Source organism: Trachurus trachurus (assembly GCF_905171665.1).
Source record: "Trachurus trachurus genome assembly, chromosome: 14".
In the NCBI taxonomy this organism is placed as follows: Eukaryota; Metazoa; Chordata; class Actinopteri; order Carangiformes; family Carangidae; genus Trachurus; species Trachurus trachurus.
In genome coordinates, this window is record NC_139903.1 from 24,745,478 (window position 1) to 24,768,221 (window position 22,744).

Consider the following 22,744-nt stretch of genomic DNA (forward strand, 5'->3'; position numbering starts at 1 on the left):
GTGTGTGTGTGTGTGTGTGTGTGTGTGTGTGTGTGTGTTCTGCTAAAGAAGGACCGCTGGATTTTAAGAGCCACTTCTTAGATGACTGGGGCCATTTCCTGTTTGTGTCTCCATTGTACGAGGCTTGATGATCATCACATGAATAAATGCCTGCAGGTTTTCCCAGAAAGTTGAAAAGCGGGCATGATCGAAGAGAGAAAGGAGGAAGGGAGAGTGAGAAAATGCGAGCTTTGATGGTGAGATGATGGACGGAGAAGTGTGGGCGAGTCGAGGGAGAAAGGTGGAGGAGAGAAGAGAGAAAAAGAATCTGTGAGAGTCCCAGCAGTGATAACAAGGCCTTTCCCATGACCCCTCCCCTCTGGACAGGAACTAGAGCCTGGAAATAGAAACCAGTGGCCCAGAAGACGAGGATATGTAGATGGAGGAATTGCAGAAGGAGAGAGAGAGAGAGAGAGAGAGAGAGAGAGAGAGAGAGAGAGAGAGAGAGAGAGAGAGAAAGAGAGATGATGGAAAAAATAAGACAAAGAGAAAACTGGAAACAGGAGGGAAGAAAAGAAGAAAAATGAAGAGGCGAGTGTTTGTGTGAAGCAAGGCAGCTGGGTAAATTCTGGACTTTGGCTACTGTGTTTGTGTGTGTGTGTGTGTGTGTGTGTGTGTGTGTGTGTGTTTTACCTTCATAGAGCTGAGCGTACTGTGGAAATCCCGCCGCTCTGAGCCAATCACAAGCCTCCTTCGCCTCAATCTCTGTAAATCAAGAATAAAGCAGCAGAGGAACGTTGATTACACACAGATTAGAACCATTTGATTTGGCCTTCATGGTTTTACTGTGTAGTAGGAAATCTGAAAACAGTTAAGAGTAATGGGGCAAATATCACATCATCATCATCATCATGTTAGTGGAGGAAAGTCCCACATTATTGAATTTCCCTCTGGGAATTCCACTGGGCTGATGTCTTCTCTATGTCCAGCTTGACGAGCTGCGTTAATTATTTGCTCTCCGAAATATAAATAAATTAAGACTGAAATGAAGAGCAGAACATTGCATCTGTCTGTTTTCCTTTTTTTTTTTTTTCTTTGCATACGGGGGAGGAACATCTGAGAGAATTAAATATTCCTCTGGGAATTTACTGGAATGATGGGATTGGAAAAACTGGACGTCAGCCAGAGAGGGATGTACATAATCCTGAGAGGACAAAGGAAACAGTTTACACAGTTTAACAAGAAATATCCTGTACTTTCAAACAATATCCACGGAGATGAAGCGGCAGCCAGGTTTCAGCTGTTATGGCATAAATTTAAGAGGCCTTTACACATGGCACCACACCCCATTAGGCGCTGCCGCCAGCATTACGAGACGTTTTACAGGCATTTGTTTTACTACTTTTTTCCGCTTGCATATGTATCGCTCAGACTGCTAAACTGGCAGCTCTCGAACATGCATGTGTGTGTGTGTGTGTGTGTGTGTGTGTTTTCTTTATGAGCAGACACTGCTCTCGCTCTGTGCTTATACCAAGACATATGAGTCATCTTGCATCAGTGTAAATATAACATAAACACATACATCTATTTTCACAATCAATCTCCACACATACAATACAAACTTATACAGTATGTTAAAGAGGAACTGTACCAGTGGAAGAGAGAGAAGAGCAGCGACAGTGACTGTAAGATCAGCTCCGAAGCTGCTAATTATGTCTCTCTGGCAAGGTCATCAAAAATAACACAGTAATATCAGTCTCACTAACTAGAATAGCACTCAGTGGAGCACACAGCCCTTCACCAAGGCCAAACAATCCTACACAGTCTGTCAGATCCAGATTATTATCTGGATCTGCACTAATAATAAAAGACACCAACTCCATTAATGTTTGATTCTTTTTTACACCAAGACCCTTAACTAATATTATTTCCTGAGAAACCAATGAAAATGTTACAAAAAATGATCCATCTCACTGTTAAATATGTGAAATAATTCCCTTACTCTGAAACCTTCGTGAAACCTATGTTATTCAGCTTCTTCCTCAGCTGAATAACATCGACCCATCCATTCATCAGGTTTGGTGCAAATTAGTTCAGCGCTTTGACAAACACACAAACATTAACGCAGATGAAAACATAACAAGGGAACAAAAAAGACCACCAGCAGCAACATCAATCCTTCAACCACCGCTCTTATCTCATCCACCTTTCAAAGCCCCACACACTCACTCTCAGTCGTCCCATTCATTTGTGTGGAGGTGCCTGCAGCGACTGTGACGGGGCACCGCAGAAAACACAGGGACAAAGTTCAGCATGGCAGTAAAAAATCCTCCGTCCTCACCATCAGAGATGAGAACGGTCACAGGAAATGATCCTGTCACCGCAATCCGGCAATTACGTTCCCTCTCCCAACATTCTCAGCATAGCTCCTCTCTCTAAATCACATATGAGGCAACACATGGTTGGGGGAAAAAAAAAACCTTTCTGTAACACTCTGAAAATAGACAAGAGAGAGACGGACAAACTCCACTGAAAACTTACTTGAAGCCTTCATGGTGCCGGCAATGACATGCTGCTATTTCTCTCTCCTTTTACTCAGAATGAAGTTTCCTCTCCGTCCCATTGCACATCCATTCACTACCATCCAGCTTTCCATCAAGTGGCAACTTTCTGAGCTTTCCTTCCTCGCTGCCTTTCCAACCCCTTGTGTTTACAACTCTGCCTCCCTCCACCAGCCTGCCCCATGCAGGTTTTCTCTTCCCTCTAATTTTCTCCTCAGCCTCCTCTCTCGCACTTTCAGCTTTGTTAGGATCCACATACAATATCTCTCTATTTTTACAACTCCTCTCCTCGCTCTACTTCTTACTCTCTTGCCTTTTCCGTCGTATTCCTTCCTGTGTGCATTTCTTTCTACATCCTGAATGTTTTCTTTATGTCACTCCTTTCTCTTAACCCCGTCTTTCTCTAAACAAGAACACCCCCTCACACATTTTCCTTAATCCATCTGTCGCCTTTGCGTCTTCCTCTGACACCTTCTCATCCTTCCTTCCAGTCTGATCCGACAGGACTTCACATCTTCGTTGAGAGCAGCTATTGCCACATCAAACCCACGGAGGAAATGGCTCATTTCAGCTGGCGTTTGCATCAGCCAGCCCCTCCACCCCCACCCCGAGGTCACAGACTTGAGGACTGCCGGACGCTATAACTTCGCATGTCAGCTGAGCCGCTGGCAAGCCTATAGCATGAAGACTCTGACCTCGCACTCTTTACTGTACAGCAGCACTGCAGGAACCAGCAGTGTGAACACACACACCAGCGCAGACATTTAGCACAGTCCAGATGTTGCCCCCAGTGAGTCAGAGAGAATGCAGAAAGGATGAGACAGGCAGACAGCTGGGGCGGGGAGGGCAGTAGAGATGGACAGACCCTGTGAGAAAACCGCAGGGAGGAAGACATACCACAGCAGCAGCAGCTTATTTACTGAAGAGCAGAGTGAGATTTGAAAGATGTCTCTTTTTTTTGGGTGGGGGAAACCAGTTCTTTCTTAAATCCTGATTATTCCAGATGAAACACATCAGTCAAGTTGCACAGGTTGACGTGTTCCTCCACTACAGAGAACGCAGGAGCTGGAGTTTATTTTCAGCCGATCCCACACACAAGGTTGTGGTGCCGTAAAGTCAACAAATGCATAGTCTATTCCTGTTTGAGGAAGGTTTGCTAAAAACTGCAGCACTACAACTGCTTTAGAAAGTGAGAAGCTATATTCATGACTAGCTTTCGAGAGTTTTCTTGGCTGGACTGACATGCAGACAATCCGAGGCAGGAAGGTTCAACACAAGTGTCTTTGTTAATAAAAAAGTCCAAACACAGGAGGCACAACTGGTGGAAACTAAGACAGATATTAAGTTAAACGAGGAAACCCAAAAACAAAGAGGATGCTAGGAAACATCAAATTCCCAAACTCAAGTTCAACAGAGAAAAAAGAGTGTGAACTGAGAGACAGAGAGTAAAATACATGAGGGTGTAGAGCACAGGTGAAACACATTAGGGCGGGGCAGGACTGTATGAGGAGGGAAACGGGACAAAGACAGGAAGTAAAATAACCACAAGACACACAAAGGAAGCGATTACAAAATAAAACAGGAAATGAAACAAATCGCCAACGACATGAGTCAAAACCAATTTGAAGCGGTCCAAACATAAATTGTCCATCAGGGCGAACCGTAACTATTTGTTGTCTTTAGAAGGAAGCAGTGGCCTGCAGACGGACTGGGCGAGGTAAAAACTATTCAAAACTACAGTGTTGGTTTTGACCTTTTCATTCGGATTTGTTGACAAAAGCCTCGTCTAAACTGGGAATCTGAGCGCACCAAACATTTCTGTAATCTAACGTACTGTTTATGATCCAAGATTTACAGTTACAGCATCGTAAATTACTGAGTCACCACCGCAGTAGTTTTTCATCTGAGCTTGTTTGCAAGCTTTTAAAACCATTGTCTACCTCTCTGGGTTCTTCTGTACAGTATTACCTACATATAGTGACAGCCAGGAATACATGTAAAGTAAAAACTGCAGTAAATCTCCATAGTTCTGTTCTGTTTGTCTTCATTAAACTGCATTATTGTTTTTTGTGCTGCAGTGAAAATACAAAATTCACTCCTGATCCTTATTTCCTTTGCATACTATGCTACATAGGAACCTCAATACTCTCTATCCACTAATTGCATTGACACCAACTTAACTAGTGATGCATTCAAAACTAATTACTACATACGAAGCCATTGTAAAGTTTTTAAAAAATATTAAAAAAGCACAAAGTTGCGCACTCCATCAGTGTTTGTTCCTGTGGTATTGGCAATACATCTTTGTTTTTTTGCACGACGGTGCCAAGCAGCAGAGCTCCTGTCAACGTGGGAACAAAGCGCTGCTATTCATCTGTGTAGAATTTAATCAAGAGATTAATTAGTACACAAACAAGTTATTAGTGGTTCAACAAAACACACCAATGCTGCGCACAGTCAGGCGGAGCTAATCCAAGATGCCTACCGTGCTTTTCCTTCAGACTACTCCATGTCGCTGCGTTCCTGCAGCGCAGAATATATGACAACAGGCAGCGGGCCACTAGGACAACAGCAGGGTAGGTAGACAGATGGTATGTGTGTGTGTGTGTGTGTGTGTGTGAGTGTGTGTGGGTGTGTGAATGTGGACGTCCATGTATGGGACAAAAGGGGCTGTAAGGCAATTCCTTGCATAACAGGGTGCCCACTATGTTACATAATACACCTAGTACAAGCACCCCAATGTCCTCACGGCCTGTTTTTGTCTCTGAAAGCTTTGCCTTTGCCTCTCTGTCCTCTAGCTTTCATTTTCATTCTTTCATTTCCTTTCATCCAGCAGCAGAAACCTTGACTTTCTAACAGCCTTTTCTCAGTCTCTTACGTCTGTGTAGCGCCGGGTCTCAAGAACCCTGAAGTGCCTTGCATGACATCAGTTCCTGCCCTGAATTTCCCAAGCGTCCAAAGCGGCATGTGAGCTAAGAACAGCAACAGGAAGTCCCTGGACTGAACATGTCAGTGGGACTCAGCTGGTACACTAATGAGCAGTAACACAGGAGAACCACACAGTCTTACAACATTACATTTAAATGTATAGCTCCAGTCAAAGTTAACTAGATAACCAGAGGACGTAAACATCACAAAGAAGAGACTAGAATAACTTAGTTTGTAAAGACTGCATAGGCATGAACACTCATAGTGTCCCTACAACACTACACACATACACACAAACACACACACATACACACAGGATGCTTGGAAAGCAGCCATATTCCCACATAAGCTAAAGCACTTAGTCCTTCATGTTTAAAGGTCATAAAGAAAAAAAAAAACTAGTGAAGAAGGCAGAGGAGGAGTGACGGGGGAGGGGAAGGGAGGGGGAGGAATATGTCTGTCCTGTCCTGTGTGGTTCCTCTGTGATGATGTTGAGTCCTGAGGAATGTACTGTAAAGCAGAATCAGTTCAGTGCAGGTCCGGGCACAGAGTCTCCTGCTCGTCACTGACTGAGGGCTGAACGGACCAGGATGTAACGTGACAGGTCCTGGCAGGACCGCGGTGAGTTAGCAGTTAGCCGTGGTTATTACTGTAGGAGCACCGGGGTTATGGTGAGCTATACGCTGCAGTAATAGGCTGCTGGGACGTGATGTGATAGGAGGAGACAAGACTGGATGTGAGCGAGCTGTGGGTGTCGTTATGTCACCTTTTCTCCAGCAGATGGTGATAAAGCAGCATGTTGATGGCAACCTAATCTCACATTTGTGTCAAACTACTGTATGGATTAAGGCTGTGGTTACTATAGGCAGAGTGTGAAATGACTGTTTGTATGTTGCCACAACTTATTCCTTTTGTCTTTCAGTGATTTGAGCTGAATGGAAATCATTGAGTGCTTAGCCCCGGAGCAGCAGCAGTCGGTACACTTGTGGTCTGGCTGAGCACCAGTGGTTGTGGTGGTGAGCACGGCCATGAGTGATAGAGCGAGAGAACAGTCACTCAATGAAGTGGAAGCTGCTCATAAAGAAAAGCTTTCGTTCAATAAAAATTCAGACAGGTGACAAACATTAAGTGACTGAATAAACAAGCTGAATAAACCGTTCAGAGACTCTGACTCTGTGGTGAGGAGGGTAAAAGTGAATTTCACAGTCGCCATGCACCTTTCAGTTCAAATGAAAGCATGAGGGAGATTTTGGGCCAAAGACAGTGCTCTCCATCACCATCAACACCAAAGAAGAAATACGCTTCAGAAACAGCATCAATAACGTCAAAAATGTGCCCTGCTTCCACACTATACACCAACTGCATATTCAATACCAGTATATAAATGGATGTAAATACATACGAACAGAAAATGATGCAATGCTTTAGGTGCATGTCAATCAAGCAGAAACCTGTGAATGTCATGCTGAATGTGCTGATTGAATAGTTGTATTTTTTTCCACATTTAGGTTTACCACAGCAGGAAAAATAGTTAACTCTATTAACTAATATTCTGAATGCTTATATAGATGAGCAGGTTTGCAAAGTTTAATGAAATTTACATCAAATCTCCTTTTCATACAAAATGTCTGCTGTGAAAATGGCCTGTTTTAATTCTTTGCAGCTGAGAGCAGCTCCTCCATTTCCTTTGTGCATTGCACCATGGGAAAATAGCATCCATCAACCGCACATAGACAATTCTTTTAAACATGAATTCTGCCTGTTTTTTGTTTTTTTTTTACTTTTCCAGTGTGGACAGACCATGTATTGACAACCTGCTCCAACTGAATATTTGTTATGGATTTGGGAACCAGGGACTATAGGTCCCTTTCCACCAAAAGCTCCAGGAACTTTTTATTTTTTAAGAAGTTGGTATGTGCAGGAACTTTCCCCGGGGTAAAGGCTCTTCCTGCACATTGTGATTTTTCCACAGTGCGGCCAAGGAAAACCTGTTGGCAGCTTAAAGTTTGTTTGAACAAAAAACAAAAAAACAGGTGTATATCACTGCTGTGGAAAACAACAGTATCCCTGACCAATCAGCCCAGTCACTACAGTCCAACTAGCTCTGAACTAAACTGAAAGCAGTTGTGATCACACTAACATATTGTCATCTTTTAAAGGGATAGTTCAACATTTTGGCAAATTGGCCCATTGCCATAATCCCTATAGTCTTAGCAGTAGGTTTGTCACCTTTAATTGTCGGTGCAAGCTATTTTTAGAACGGCGGAGCAGAGCCGCGAGCTGCTCAGAGTTATGCTACGGAGGCTAATGGGATTTCTTGGTTTCCCTCATCAAACTCATCAAATACACAATCCAACAACTCCAAAACGCTCTCGATAATAACAGAACATAACGAGACATAACGTTCTGTTATTATCTCATAGAGTTGTTTTCTAGGCAAATGCAGAGACTGCTTGCCAAAAAACTGCCCCTGAAGGGAACGCGCATCAGCTGTTTTGCATGAATTTACCTCTCATAATGTTCCGTTATTATCTCATAGCGTGGTGAATGTGCAGGTCACAACTTGTCCACAAGTGCGTTTTGGAGTTGTTGGATTATGTATTTGATGAGTTTGATGAGGGAAACCAAGAAATCCCATGAGCCTCCGTAGCGTAGCTCCGAGCAGCTCACGGCTCTGCTCCACTGTTCTAAAAACAGTTTGCACCAACAATTAAAGGTAACAAACCTACTGCTAAAACTATAGGGATTATGGCAATGGGCCAATTTGCCAAAAATGTTGAACTATCCCTTTAAGTTGACTGGCAAATTTGTTCCATGACCTTTTGCTTATATAGGACAACCACCAAACTTTTGGAGTTATGTTTCTGGCCACCTCTTGGCTGTGATTCGGTCTCCATCATCCCCTGAGGGAGTCGTCAGGCTTCTTGGTGAAATGCTTCACTGTGTGCGCTGTTGAGCAGGTGGCTCACAGTGTAACTCCACGCAGCGGTGTTAAATACGGCCATTGTGTGACTGTGATCGTAAATGCATTGACAACAGCTGCTTGAGGTCATCAGTTTGAGAGGCCACGTGAAGAAGACGTGAATCAAAAACTACTGCTTTTTGAGAAGAATCAGATGCAGGTTTTGTTAGGTCACCGAGTTCTTTTTTATTTAAGTCTGTCTGACAGTCGAGCAGCTGCTGAGACGTGGAATGCAACTGAGGAGTGTGCGTGTGTGTGAGTGCGCGTGTGAGACAGAGACAGAGGGAGGATTGCAAGAAAAGAGGCAAGTGCAGGAGGCAGGGAGTGAAAGTTAAATGAAGTCAGACCATCACCCAAACGCAGCACAGGCATAAACTTGCTCCTCCATCTACATTCCTCACCTGCCATAACACTCAATGTCTCTCTCGCTCTCCAATTTATTAGCAGCGAGAGAAAATAAAAACCGCCTGACACAAGACTTGACATGCTCCTGCTGCTTCATCACACCAGAGTCATCAGAAACAAAAACACACACGTTACCTGGTGTGTTTTTTTTTACGCACATGAACGTCACACCTGGAAAAAACCAGCGCGTACGGAGGAGAGTAACTCTGGAGCAGCCTGAAGCTGCTGCACTGAGCGTCAGGATGTTCTGTTTACTCCCCGGGAAACATGAGTCATGTGACAGGAAGTGGAGGAAGTTAGCATGGAATACAAAGCTGATGAGTTTGGAAGGAGAGACACAGACAAAAACAATAACACAGCAACACGGGCCTTTAGGGCTGGTTATCCCTGCTTTCGTGGTTATGAAAGACTGAATCTGCGAAAGAAGAAATGGCTCCATGTGTCCTCACTGAGTAAAAGCAGAAGGACGAGTCGAGCTTCAGTGTATAAGACTATGATGGAGCTGAAGATAGAGCGGCTGCCTCGAGAGTCACTCCTCTTAGAATATGAAATAATTATAAAATATTGAACTGAAATCAGACAGAATCTCACATGAACTCCCTTCCTCTGTTTCAACACACTTTCTTTATCAGCGCTTACATTGTTTGACTCTGCGCCCACATCTCTTCTCTATCTCTGACTGGACGAGGAGGTGAAGAGTTCAAAATCATCAACATAACTCAAGTTTCATCTCCCTCCTGTAAAAACAGCACATCTGGAGGGAGAAAACCACAGTGATGTGAACAAAACAACATCAGTTGATAACATCCTTCCTCCTTTTCTTGACCCCAACAGGTCAAATTCAAGTCACTGTAAAACCACTTCCATATTCCAACATTATAACACATCACAACTCTGCCGTTAACTCTGTCTACGTCTATACCTTGTGCCAGCCTCCGCAGCAGCTGCTGGCGGGCAATGATGCGTGAGAGGCGCAGGGCCGAGCGCCGCAGAGGGGTGTCGCCCAGCCTCAGGTAGAAGTCCTGCCCGTCGGGGGTCATGGCCTCCAGGCAGGCCGTCTCGTTGGTGCTGTCTCCGTCGCTACTGTCGCCCTTGCCGCTTTCGTCCATGCTGTCCGCGGTGTCATCGTTTTCCGCCCCCCTGCTGTCTGTCACGTCAGCAGCCTGGCATGTGCTCTCCTCAGCACCAACAGTGTCAGCACTCTCCGAGTCCTCCATGATGGTTGGGCTTGCAGGGCGTTGGATTTTCCTGTTGATATCTTCATCTGTGGTTTCTGTTGCACTTGCATTGTCCTCAGTGTCCACATAGTTGTTTGCCGTCTCTTCGTTGCTGCAGGCGTTTAGCAGGTCTGCACCTCCACAGTGTGCCGAGGCAGCCACGCTGTCCGCATCATCCATAACCTGCACTCTGCTGCTGTCCACAGCCTCCATAACGTAACAGTGTAATCCCCGCTAACCTACGAGCCGTCCTCCCTCTCGCCCTGATGAGTTGTTGTGTGAGCACTCCTAGTGAATTCCTGCCTCTGACATGCCCTCACTGGAAGCCCAATCAGCTCCCCCACCCGCCTCCTCCCTCCGGCTCACCACAGTGAAACAAACACACAAGCCTCATCACACCACCTGACTCAGATGACCGACCTTCTCTCTCTCTCTCTCTTTCTCTCTCTCTTCCCCCCCACGCACATGCACACACTCTCTAACACATGCTGACTTCTCAGCTGAGATGGGAGGAAGACTCACAAACTCTTGCTTCCACAAAGTCTTTCCTATGGTCACATGACCGGCGGCCAATGGCAGGAGAGCTGAGGGAGCAGTGGTCTGCTTCCTGAACTCCTGCCAAAGACACAATTTGGTACACGCCTGGGGCATATGTCTGTGTGTGTGTGTGTGTGTGTGTGTGTGTGTGTGTGTGTGTGTGTGTGTGTGTGCGTGTGCATGTTTGAGAGTGTGAGAAGGGGCATATCAGAGATGCGAGATGCGATCAGTGAAGGGATAGGCCGGGAGAAAAAAAAAAAACACTGTCCCAGCGGCCATATCCTAATGTGAAGAGGGAAGGGGCAGAACAATAGAGAGTATGTGGGTGTGTGACTGTGCGCTGAGGAATGTATAGCTATTGTTGCTAATGCTGAGTAGGACTGTAAGGCCATTGAGGAGTGTTCTCTAATCCACATCATCAAGTTCATACCACATGATATTTAACATAACTGATCGCCACCCCCACGTCCCCTCGCTGCCTGGGACTCGGACAGGAAACACATCCAACACAAACCTGTTGTAAAGCAGCTGCAGGAAGCAGAGCGGACTGCTGTCTGAATGCAACGTGTGGCTGAGCGTTGCCATACAGTAACCGAGTTAGTGGATAAACGTATGGAATGCGGCGAAGAGGAGGCAAAGTTCATATTTTGACCTAGTTTGGCAGGATGGTGATGTGCCAGGACCAGAAGGCGTAGGGGGGTCATTTTAATTCGCTTTAGGAGTATGATAGGCAGGGGGTAAGAGAGGGATGGGGTTGCACGTGAAAAGTAGGTCACGGTAAAGTCAATTTTAGGTCAGCACTCACTCACACACACACAGAAGCACACCTGATCTTACAGTAGAGAGGGTTTTTAGTCTGGAGGTCGTACGCTGTCAGAAAGCTGTGAGTGAACAATGTGAAATCTCAGAAACGCACATTAATCACATACACAGAGTCGAGCCCAGTCAAACAAAGTCAGTGAAGTTGTGAAATATTAAATCTGTAATTTGATTTGATTGGACTAGACTGCCCTCTGGAGGCTATCTCTGAAAAAAGAAAAGAAAAAGAAAAACATCAGCCTGGATACACTGACAAAATAAGGTGAAACACTGCAGAGAGCTCTGAGCAAACATTAGTACTGCTGCGGGACACAGCAGGCTGGATCTGTGGAGTGATAGTGAGCTAAATAGATGTGTGTAAATGGACTGGCACAGGGCAGGGCTGTAGTAGGCACTCTGTAATATAATAACCATCACTACGTCTCAGTTACACCCGGTCAAGGCGGGGAGGAAACTGAAGAGTGGATTGAAAAAGCAGCTAAAGTTGTCTGAGTTAACGTCTCTGCAGCACAACAGAGTTTGTTTATTGATGCCTCTCACAAAGATGTGAGCAAAAGTGAAGAAACAATTAGGAAAATGCTGCAGCTTTTATTGTGAAAAGTGCTTTATGACATTATTTATGACTCTAATGGAGCCAAACCTGAGCTCCACAGTCTGGTTTGTTTCTAAGCTTCACTCCTGGTCATCTTCAATGTTTAAGCCTGAGACTTACAGCTATGATCCCAGGCTCAAAAGGTTAAAAAAAAAAAAAAAAAAAAAACTTAAACTGTGACCAAGCAAAAATGAAACGAGTCATAAAGGTGTCATATTAAAATGTGTTTCCTCTTAATACACACACACACACACACACACACACACACACACACACACACACACACACACACACACACACACACACACACACACACACACACACACACACACACACACACACACACACACACACACACACACACACACACACACACACACAGGATGATGGTAAACATGTTTTGTGTTGGAGACACATGAGGATATTTATGTTTTTGAAACGTTGCCAAAAGCTGAGCTAATGATGACACCTCCATTTATTGATACAGCCTTGAGATTATTTATGACAGCTTTACTCTGAATGCACTCATTACTAATACTAAGAAGTCATCTCTGATGGGCAGGAAGCCCTGAGACACCCAGCCGTGATAAGGACTCAATTATACACTCATTACTACTTTACTATGGCAGTGACAACTACATAATGAGAGAATGGATGCATCTGTTTTCTAACTATCCCAAACACACACACACACACACACACACACACACACACACACACACACACACTGAAGCAACTAAGACCCATAAATCCCACACGCACAGGGAGCAGCGACCCCCACCTCTAACCTAAAAGTCATCAGGATTACAACTAAACCCAGGTGCTACTGTGAACTCTCATTTCTCACACGCGCGCACAAACACACAGGTGATTGAATGGAGCTATAAACGTAATCAGATCAACTTGGCCACAGAGCCAGTTTCAGCAGTCATCATCATCATCATCATCATCATCAGGACCCTGATCTGTCCATCTGTGTCCACCACAGCATCTCACACTGTTTCTAACATGTTTTCCTTCCCTGCCTTAGCTCTCTGCTTCATGAGCTGTTGTCTGTTTGTTATTGTGTCTCTTTTTTGCTTCCTCTTCATTTGATTTTGTTATGTTGCAAAAAAGAAAAGAAAAAAACTTGACGGGAGAAATCTCCAGCTCATTAACACGTTTCTCCTTGAATCAGGGATGACAAATAAACACATAAATCCAACAGCTTCAAACTAAAAACATCTGTCCTGACCCTCAGCGTGAATATTTTCCATTTTGCTTTCACAAATCCATAGTTGTTCAAAGCTGAACACCAGCATAACGGTAAGGCCAGATGTGCACATTTTAAGGATCCCCCGTAAGCCCCCCCCTTTCTCCAAATCTGATCCAGACAGATGTGAACTGTGTGCCTTGTGAGCTGATGGGTTAAGCAGCGGGGTGAGGGGAGGAGGGGGGAGGTGCTGTGGGGGTTTAAGGGGGTTTTGGGCTCTGGCTGGAGGACAGGATAAAGGGGGTGAGAAATAAGGGGAAAGAGGATTAGTGGGGCAGCAGGTGTTCTCAGATGCTCCATTTTCTCTTATTAATCGCCAAAGCAATATTCATCACACTTAGTAATTACCCATCATGCAATGGTTAAAACAGTCTTTAGGTATGGCTATAGCATTTCCAGACTGATCCCATACTGTGCTGTGATAGGTCCCCCAGGCGCAGCGGCTCTGACCGACATATCGTGGCCTGTAGGTTTATAGTGTCGTTGTGAATGTGGGAATGTTCGTCGCTTAATTTGCTGAAGAGGCGGGTATCTCAGTAATTATATTAAAGCGAGGAGACAGCTGCAGTTGCCTGCATCTCTCCATCTCTCTCTGTCTCCCTCCCTCTCTCCCCCCTCCCTCTCTGACGCACAGTTGAGACAGATAGACATCTAACTCTGCGCATCCAGGCCACGGAGCAAACTGGCTGACCCTCCAAAACTTGGTGCATTGGCGCGCACATGAGAGTGTTATTTATACTCCGTGCAGATATATAGAAGAAATCCGAAACCCAAACTCCCTTAAATCCCCGCCGAGCTCCGGACAATTCAAGAAGCAAAATGAAACCATTCTCCCAGGGCTGGAACAACAAATGCTGGTCTTCTGCTGGCATCTGACACACTGGCCGGACTCCTCCTGTCCCGTCCCGTCCCCTGCACATGCCTTTGCTGGTTTGGGCACTAAATTTGACAATGACCTTCCCCCGAAATATCAGGGAGCGCGCTGCGCATGCCACCACCACGAGCACAACACAGAGGCTGTATGCAGATAAACTTCTGTCCTCCAATATCTTAATGGCTGTTATTTATCAGAGCCTTTATGTTCTATTAATGCAACAGTGACAAGTGAGGTCAAATATTCATGAGGTCAGAGATCAAACATGTGTGTGTATGTGTATGTGTATGTGTATGTGTATGTGTGTTTAGCCTGTGTTAGTATGGAGTCTAATGGATCTACTTGACTGACATGTGTCACTTTGAATGACAATAAACTCAACCCCGCACATTCACATTAAGTTTCCCCCGGTCCACTGGGTTCGGCTCTCTAACCTGCCAGCCGCCTCTCCCGGACATTCCTCCACAGCAGATCCCAAGCCTTGGACGTGGAGTCCCTCAGCTGCTCGCTGATCGACCGCCGCAGCTGTAGCTTGGCAGACTTTCGCTGGCTTGTCATTGCGGCGCAGCCGGACGCATATTCCCGGGCTGAAACCAGCGCTCCGTCAACGCCCGTTATTCCCTCGGTGTCTTTATTCCAGTGTGAGCGTCAGCGGGCTCGGCGGAGTCGGAGCTGGAGCTGGAGGTGGTGGTGGAGGGGGTTGTGGTGGAGGGGGTGGGGGGAAGCTGCTGAGCGCGTCCCGGCTGCTGCGTCCGGGGGCTGCCTGCCTGCCTGCCTGCTGCCGCAATGGTCGTCACCGCTTCACCTGGTACTGTATAAGCTCCTTTCGCGCTGCGTCACCCTCCTGCACCAGCGGAGGCGGATGAGGTCCTACTGCCGGGACCCGGACCCGCTGCTCACAGAGCCGCTTCTCATGTCACTGTCTGATGCGGCAGCTCGGCTTCACCGGCCCCGCGGACACACTCGTGTGTGTTTGTGGGGCGAAGGTGGAGAAATGTTTCAACACAACTTCTGCATGAGAGGCTGGAGCTCTGACAAGGAGAGCCAGATGTGAGAGGCGGTTTCCCCACTCCCCATGTGCAAGACTCTCTCTCTCTCTCCCTCTCTCTCCCTCTCTCTCTCTCTCTCATACACACACACTCATCCTACATGTTCTCCACGACACAAACCCACCCACTCACCCAAACAAGGATCTCTTTCAATCCCCTGACACACACTAATAACACACACAGAGGCATGCCACACACTTGTGCACACACAACTTGCAGCTGAGCCGTGCTGCCAGGAACAGCTTTCCTTAGCATCGCTGCTCATCCAGTCACCAGCCCGGGACCTCAGATGGCAGCAGCTGTACACACTGTACCAGCACACTGTGACCGATTTATTCATGTTGCCTCCCCGCCTTTTCCACTTGACTAATGTTTCAGACCTTAAAGAAATAAAAGTAAATAGTACCCACTATAAAACTCATGTTACCAGAGCTAGTGGTATGTCTATTCGACCTGATGAAATAATCTTTGTTTTGTATTTTATTTAGCCTACATGTGCTTGTAATGTTGATGTCCAATTCTAATTCAGGTTATGTATACAATTTAAAGTAGTTAAAATAATTAAATGCATTTTTCCCCCCTAAAGTTTCTCTAAATTTCCCCTCTGAGGGATGAGAAAAGACTTATCTTATCTTATCTTGTCTTATCTTATCTGCAACAACAGGAAACCGCATATTCAAGAGGCTGCATGTAATAAAAGTTTGGAAATGTCTTCCTGGGATATTAAAGTTGTCTGATCTGCCAGTTATCCACAGAAATATGAAAAACACAACAACATGGACAAAGGAATCCAAGGCATTCACGTGTATCAGAGGATTTTTTTTGTGGACTGCATCATGATATGACTGAATGTGTCTTTTTGTCGAATGAGTTACAGCAGAGATGCAGAAATTAGCCTGAAAACCTGAAGTGAAAGCGCACCAATGTCAGTCATCTGAGGTGTCTCTCTTTGTGCCCCCCCCCCCCCCCCCCCCCCCCCCCCCCCCCCCCCCTTCCTGACAGGTCAAGAGTTTTGGGAATTTCTCTCTGAGCTCAGAGTTTCTCCCATGTTATCCCAGGAATGCCAGACAGAGTGGTCAGAGCGGCCAGGACGCTCCTCAGCTGCCGCCTGCTCCACACCGTCGGATGTCCTGTTTTGTGGTGTTGAGTTCCGCGTCAACATGGATCCATGAGCAAAGCCCTGATTCAACATTTCAGCCTGTCGAAGCTCGTTTGACATGCCGACCAGTCAGCAGACTCCTGAAGTTATCGGGACACAGGATACCACTGCTTTAGAATTGGAGCTATGAATAATCGCTGCAGTCTTCACCTAAAATGTGGCTTCTGCAGTAAATTCAGACTGATTCAAACATACAGCACACATGTTGAGGAGGGAGGTGACTGAAGTTGGGATCCATGATCCAACTTTCCCCGCCCTGCTCTGCCCTGTCCTGCAGTGGCCTGGTGTCCAGTAACAGTACAGTAGCTGCACAGACCCCGGTCATGTATTTGCCTGAGTTAGCGAAATGGTTCAGAGGAAAGATTGATGAACAATGAGAAGACAGGAGGAGTCAAGGGAAGAAGGAGGAGGAGCGGACAGACAAGCAGAAGCAAGAAAATATGCCACATGACACATTTCATGGAATAAACTAATGTTTTACCCTGAAAAAAAAGTTTTGTGAGGTCACTTTGACCTTTGACCATTGACTGTCAATCAGTTCATGTTTGAATCCAATTGAGGATTTGTGCCAAATTTGAATTGAGGAATTCTCAAAATATTGCTTTCACAATACCAATATAATGTTTAGTGTGACCTTAACTTTTGACCTTTGGTCACCAAAATCTAAGCAGTTTATCTTTAACTCCTACTGGATGTTTTTTTCAAATTTGAAGAAGTTCTGTCAAGGTGTTACTAAGATATCAGGTCCATGAGAACGTAGCTATGTGGGATGTAGAAACATATGGACCTGAAAACAGAGGCAGATGAATAAATGAATGAATGAATTAAATGTGTTTTTAATGACTATTGACATATGACATGAGTTTTTTTTTTTTTTTTTAATATTCAGAGCTAATTGTTACTAGAAAGATGACGTGACAATTCTGCCTCTTAAAGGTCAGATTGAAGTTTGTGTGCAGATATTGCAAATTCAACCTCAATAGCTACAACTAACAATTATTTTAACCGTTGATTAAAATTATTTCCTTGATTGACTGTTTAATCCAAAGAGTAAATAGTGAATTCTCCAGATGTCTTCTTTTGTCCAACCATGAATCTGAAATCTAAGGACATTAAGAGTGTGTTTCCTGAAAACCAACTATGACTGTTGTTGTTCCAGCTCTTGTCAAGTATGACTGAATACAAGCTTCTGCTTCATAGCCCAACATATGAAGAAAGAACAACAGATGCAAACATGTGAAACGGTTCAACCAGCCTGATTTGTGAGTTTGGATCTCCACCTGGAACGAGACCACGACATATGCAGGCACATGGCTTTGATTTGTGAGCAGTGATGCCAGTGTTCCCTTAAAAAAATGATGTAGGTATTGTTTGCTGGCGTGAAGCCTCGGATTTTGAGTGGGAGGGTGTTCATCACGTTGAGGAGAGGACAGAAAAAGCAGACAGGAGGCGGTGGAACTGAGGATCGGAGAGAAAAGAGAATAGAGCAGAACTGAACCAGGGACTGTATGTGCTGTGGAAATGGTGCAAGATGGACTGACACCTGATTTACAGGGAGTCACACAAGATACAAGCACGACCTCTTATGTTTGTGAGACTCTTGCAAACCAAGCAAGAAAAATCTCAAGAGGACACAGACAGACACGAGATAGATAGATAGATAGATAGATAGATAGATAGATAGATAGATAGATAGATAGATAGATAGATAGATAGATAGATAGATAGATAGATAGATAGATAGATAGATAGATAGATAGATAGATAGATAGATAGATAGATAGATTCTACAGACATAAATTAAATGGAAAGTATAAAATGAAATATGTGAACGCTGCAGAACAAAAGAACAAAGGATTGACATGAAATGCCTCAAACATTCAGGATGGAGACACAACTTGATGTACCACTTCCTGCACACATACCCATGTGCCTCTGCCTGTCTATCATTTAGACAAGTGACAAATGAAAGGAAAGGCCTGTTCAGAATGGAAAATCTGCATTCAATACACAGGGACTGAACTGAATTGTTAAAAGAGAGTGAAAATGATGTGAATCATATTTCATGGTGTTGCCATCAACCCGGTTGACAGCACCATGTGACAAGGTTTTGCAGCAGTGTCACAATGATCACAAAAAACAGAGCGACTTCTGGAGAGAACAACCTTTTATTTCTCCAGAGGAATTTCAGAGACTCTGAGAATCTGTGCTGAGGAGGAGCACTGAAGTTGTTTCCCATCGGGAGCAGCTTTATAGTTTAAAAGCTTGATCTTAAAGCAGCGTGCCCTGTTGCTACGGCTCCATGCTCTAATTCAACTCTCTTCAACGATGGCAGTATAAAGCCCCATCCATTTAAAAATCACGAAAGCAAATCCAGGATAGTAGGTCACTGTGAGATAATATTTGGGTAAATGGTACCAGAAATGTTAAGTAGGTTAATATTACACAGGTGGCTGCTAAATAGGAGAGAGATTTCCTGTCTCCTTTTATTCAGCTGAGCAAAAATATGGACGTCATGATGAGATTTTGCTTTGAACGACTGTGTGTTTGATATATGGACAGGCTGTGTGTTTAATAAATGAGTGCCGTTACGTCTTGGAGCAGAAACGATGGAAACAAATCACCTGTTGGATGTGATTCCACACAAATATTATTAGTGCAGTGTTCTCAAAAAGGAAAAGAGCACGCCTGAGCCATTTTCTATAAAACAATATTTATAGTAGAAATATAGTGTGTGTGTGGCAGAGTGCATGAGTGCTGTCCTTTACACTGTCAGATGGGGTTTGTATGATTCCACCTGACAGGGTAAACACCAAAGTGTAGCGTGAACCCAACATAAAGCACAAAGTACACAAACTCGTGTGTGAACATATATGTATTTTCACTTTGCATACACACACGCACAAAACCCAGTGACCTGTGCTCCCTGTGCAAACGCTATCATGTGTGTGGCCGCAGGATTAAGGGATTTTAACACATTATCGCGGCCAACTACAGACACAACTGGCTTATAATCAGAACACTCTGACATAACTCTGAGGAGCGGAGGATTAAGTATCGCTGACATTCTCTGTGTTTTCTTAAATCCTTTTGAACATTTACAACTTGGGGGAAATTTACAGGGAGAAAATGAATCTGCCGCGGTAAAAAAAGAGGAGGCCGGAGACATGTGAAGGATCACTATTTTAACTTTCACACAGGGCTGTTCCACTGCGAAGTTAATCTGAAATCTGAGGACCAATAAGCATCGCTCTCTTTTCTCTGCGTCTGTCTTTAAATGGTAAATGGTCTGTATTTTATATAGCGCTTTTCCATCGGAAACGATACCCAAAGCGCTTTACAGTATATCATACATCACATTCACCCATTCCCACACACATTCACACACTGATGGCGGGAGCTGCCATGCAAGGTGCTAACCACGACCCATCAGGAGCAAGGTGGGTAAGGTGTCTTGCCCAAGGACACTACGGCAGCACCCGGGACAGAGCGGGATTCGAACCGCCAACCCTCTGATCATTGGACGACCCGCTCTACCACCTGAGCCACTGCCGCCCCCCCAACGGAAAAGGAGAAACACTGTGATTTTACAGCCTCCATCAGTGAGCAGTCAACAGGTTTCCTGTGTAGCCAACAGCAACCGTTCATTAACACAAATGCTGACAACATTTTCAGTAAAGGCTGCAGTAAAGCTGTTAATTTGAGAGCTGAACCATAACCCTAACTCAAATTGCTGCAGCGCTTTTTCATTATTTTTCATTTTGAAGCAATATCTGATGTGCCGTCCATCCACATTGATAAGGTAAATGAAAAATTTTACTGAAATTGAATTAAAATCCATCCATCCATTAGCTTATCTGTGTAGGTTTCCAGTCTATCACAGATCACATCACTGCACCACTGAAATATGTGGTTTTTAAAATGAATAAATCCTCTAAAATTCTTCTTTTTTTTTTCTAAGTATATTATTTGGGCTTTTAATGCCTTTAATTGATAGCACAGTCGAGAGAGACAGGAAATGGGGAGGCAGAGAGGGGGAATGACATGCAGGAAAGGGCTGCCCGATGCGGGATTCGAACCGAACGCCTGCAGTGAGGACTATAGCCTCAACATGGGGCGGCAGCTCACCAAGTGAGCTAAATGCTGCCCCTAAATCCTCTAAAATTCCTGCAAGAAACTCCTAATCAGTGACACTGAGATCACGTTTTACCTTCATAAGTACCTGGACTGTACCAGCCATTGCAGTGACAGTGTGCGCTCTTAAAGTTGATGAAGTGGAGGCTGAGAAACAGAACAAGTGTGAAATGAAGAGGTCACAGGTCAGAAATCAAACACTTTTGTGGGAAAACTACAAAACGTCCAGAGACTTTGATCCGGGGTCAGTTTAGTGTTTCTCCTCTGTGATGTTGAAGGCTCTGATACGCGGATGGTAAGCTGGTCCTTGAGGTAAACCTCTACGCCGAGCAGAGAGTGAGAGAGAGAGCACCACAGGAACACTGTCTCGCAGTGGCAGCAGCCAATCAAAACAGCAAACTAACACATTCCAGGGCTCCGACAGCCAATCAAAGCAGCACAATGGACATGTTCTGGACAGACCCGGGATCTGATTTTCTGAACAAATACACAGCAGAGCATGGGCGTCTCCGTGGGGAGAGCAACCAGATCTTGCAGTGGTTACAGAAATGGACGGGGCTTTTTTTTTTGACCAGGCTGCTGACTTCTACAGAGGCTGGAGGAGGAGGAGGAGGAGGAAGAGGAGGAGGAGGAGGAGGAGATGGTGGAGCAGTGGAGGGAGAAGGTCGAGTTTCTCCCTCTTCTCCCCGTCTCCAACGCCAGGTCATCTGAGGTTAGGAAATTGTGTCAAATGAGCAGAACGATGAGCCACAGTCAAAAATGTTGCACAAACTGCACGTGACCGTCACAAAGATGCTCTCTCATATTTTTTATCTTATCTCCAGCAACACTACTTGTTGTGTTTTCATGTATTGAGGCCACAATAACAAATGAAAATTGAATTAAAAGATATTTTACTTGCACTACCGAGTCAATTTGGAATAAATTTGCCTGTGGTCAATATTTTCATATTTTCTCTAATTTAAAAAATCCCAGTTTCCAGATTGTTCTCTCAGTGAGTTCTCTCTACTGCGACTGTGAAAACTCATCTGCAGGCAGAGTTTGGATCAACGGGTTCAGACTAATTAATGATTTAACAGATCACATGACCACCCGCTCCTCGCTCCCAGCTTCCTTAAATTCACATGTCTGCTCAGTTACCATGTACCCTCCCTTCCTCCTCCTCATCCTGCTCTTTTTTTTCCTCCTCTTCATCCCTGCCACTGTCTCCCCGGTCTCTTGTCTTCTATTTTCAGCAACACTCAGTCATTCAGGCCAAGCCGCTCAAGCTCACTTGACTCTGCTGTTGGAGCTTGAAACACACACGCACGCACACACGCATACATAACTCCCATCAACAAACAACTGCTCGTTTCAAACCCTCGGGTCAATCAGAGCTAAACAAACGAGGAGCCCAGACGGAGAGTCGTCCTCATGCAATAGAAGAATCCAGAAAGAAATGGCCGGCAGCTTGTTAACCTGCAGTGAGCAGCACCAGTCTGCTTAAAGTGGAAAACGTCCAGATTAAATGAAACCATTGAGCAGATGGCACAGAGTGACCTTGACCTAAATTCCTTGCTCATACTATCTGTTTTTAGTGATCCCTGAGAGCACACACACGCAGACATTCATGCACACACACCTAATCATCCCACACAGGCTCTGTGTGTGGCTCACTGAAAAATGTATATAAAAACACAGCTTCTACATGATTTTAAAGTTTTTACAAAAAGAAAATAAAAGATAAAATCAAATATCTTGATTGCACAAATAAGAAAAATCTGCGCTTTTATATGGAAGGTTTGTATATTGTCAACTTAGATCAACAAGTAAGGGAAACGTTGCGATTGGCAGGTGAACTGTGCAAAGACAAGGCAGTGAAGACTCAGACAGCAGAGCAAAGAGGAGAGAGTCGTGTAAGATCAGAGACATTGATTAGATTAGGATGAAAAGTAAAGCAATAACATCGTGAAGTCGTTTTTTTGTTAAAAGCTTGAACACATTTGATTTTCCAGTGGAGGAAGGAGAACGCCTGAGTGGAAAGGATTCAGATTTTCCTGCCTGACATTTGAGTGTGATCAGCAGGATTCACTTAAGTGCAGCGGAATGAAGAAATAATGCATGTTTTTATTATTTCAGGATCCGTGTGCTTCTCATGTGTCATTGAAAAAAATAAAACGGGGGCCTAAACTGAAACAGCAACATGGCGGAGACGCTGCCCACACGGACCTGAATCAACAGTATTAAAGTATGTGTCAATATCTCTGCACGAGCCGGTGAGGAATGCCTCTCGTGTC

At 44.8% G+C, this 22,744-nt stretch overlaps 1 protein-coding gene across 3 annotated transcripts in view; it reads right to left on the reverse strand.

The window, feature by feature from the left end:
- Positions 1 to 14,792, reverse strand: part of stard13a (StAR related lipid transfer domain containing 13a) — a 28,164-nt gene extending 13,372 nt beyond the window's left edge. Inside the window, exons 1-2 of one of the 3 annotated variants that reach the window (XM_083986843.1) lie at positions 14,561 to 14,792; positions 673 to 744 (exon numbers count right to left, since the gene is read on the reverse strand). In XM_083986843.1, the coding sequence (XP_083842969.1) occupies positions 673 to 744; positions 14,561 to 14,684 (196 nt within the window). In that variant the 5' untranslated portion in view covers positions 14,685 to 14,792. Of the gene's footprint in view, positions 1 to 672; positions 745 to 2,520; positions 3,162 to 9,757; positions 9,912 to 14,560 lie in introns of those variants that run through there. The other 2 variants (XM_083986845.1, XM_083986844.1) reach the window with 2 other exon arrangements.
- Between the last annotated feature and the right edge of the window lie 7,952 nt (positions 14,793 to 22,744).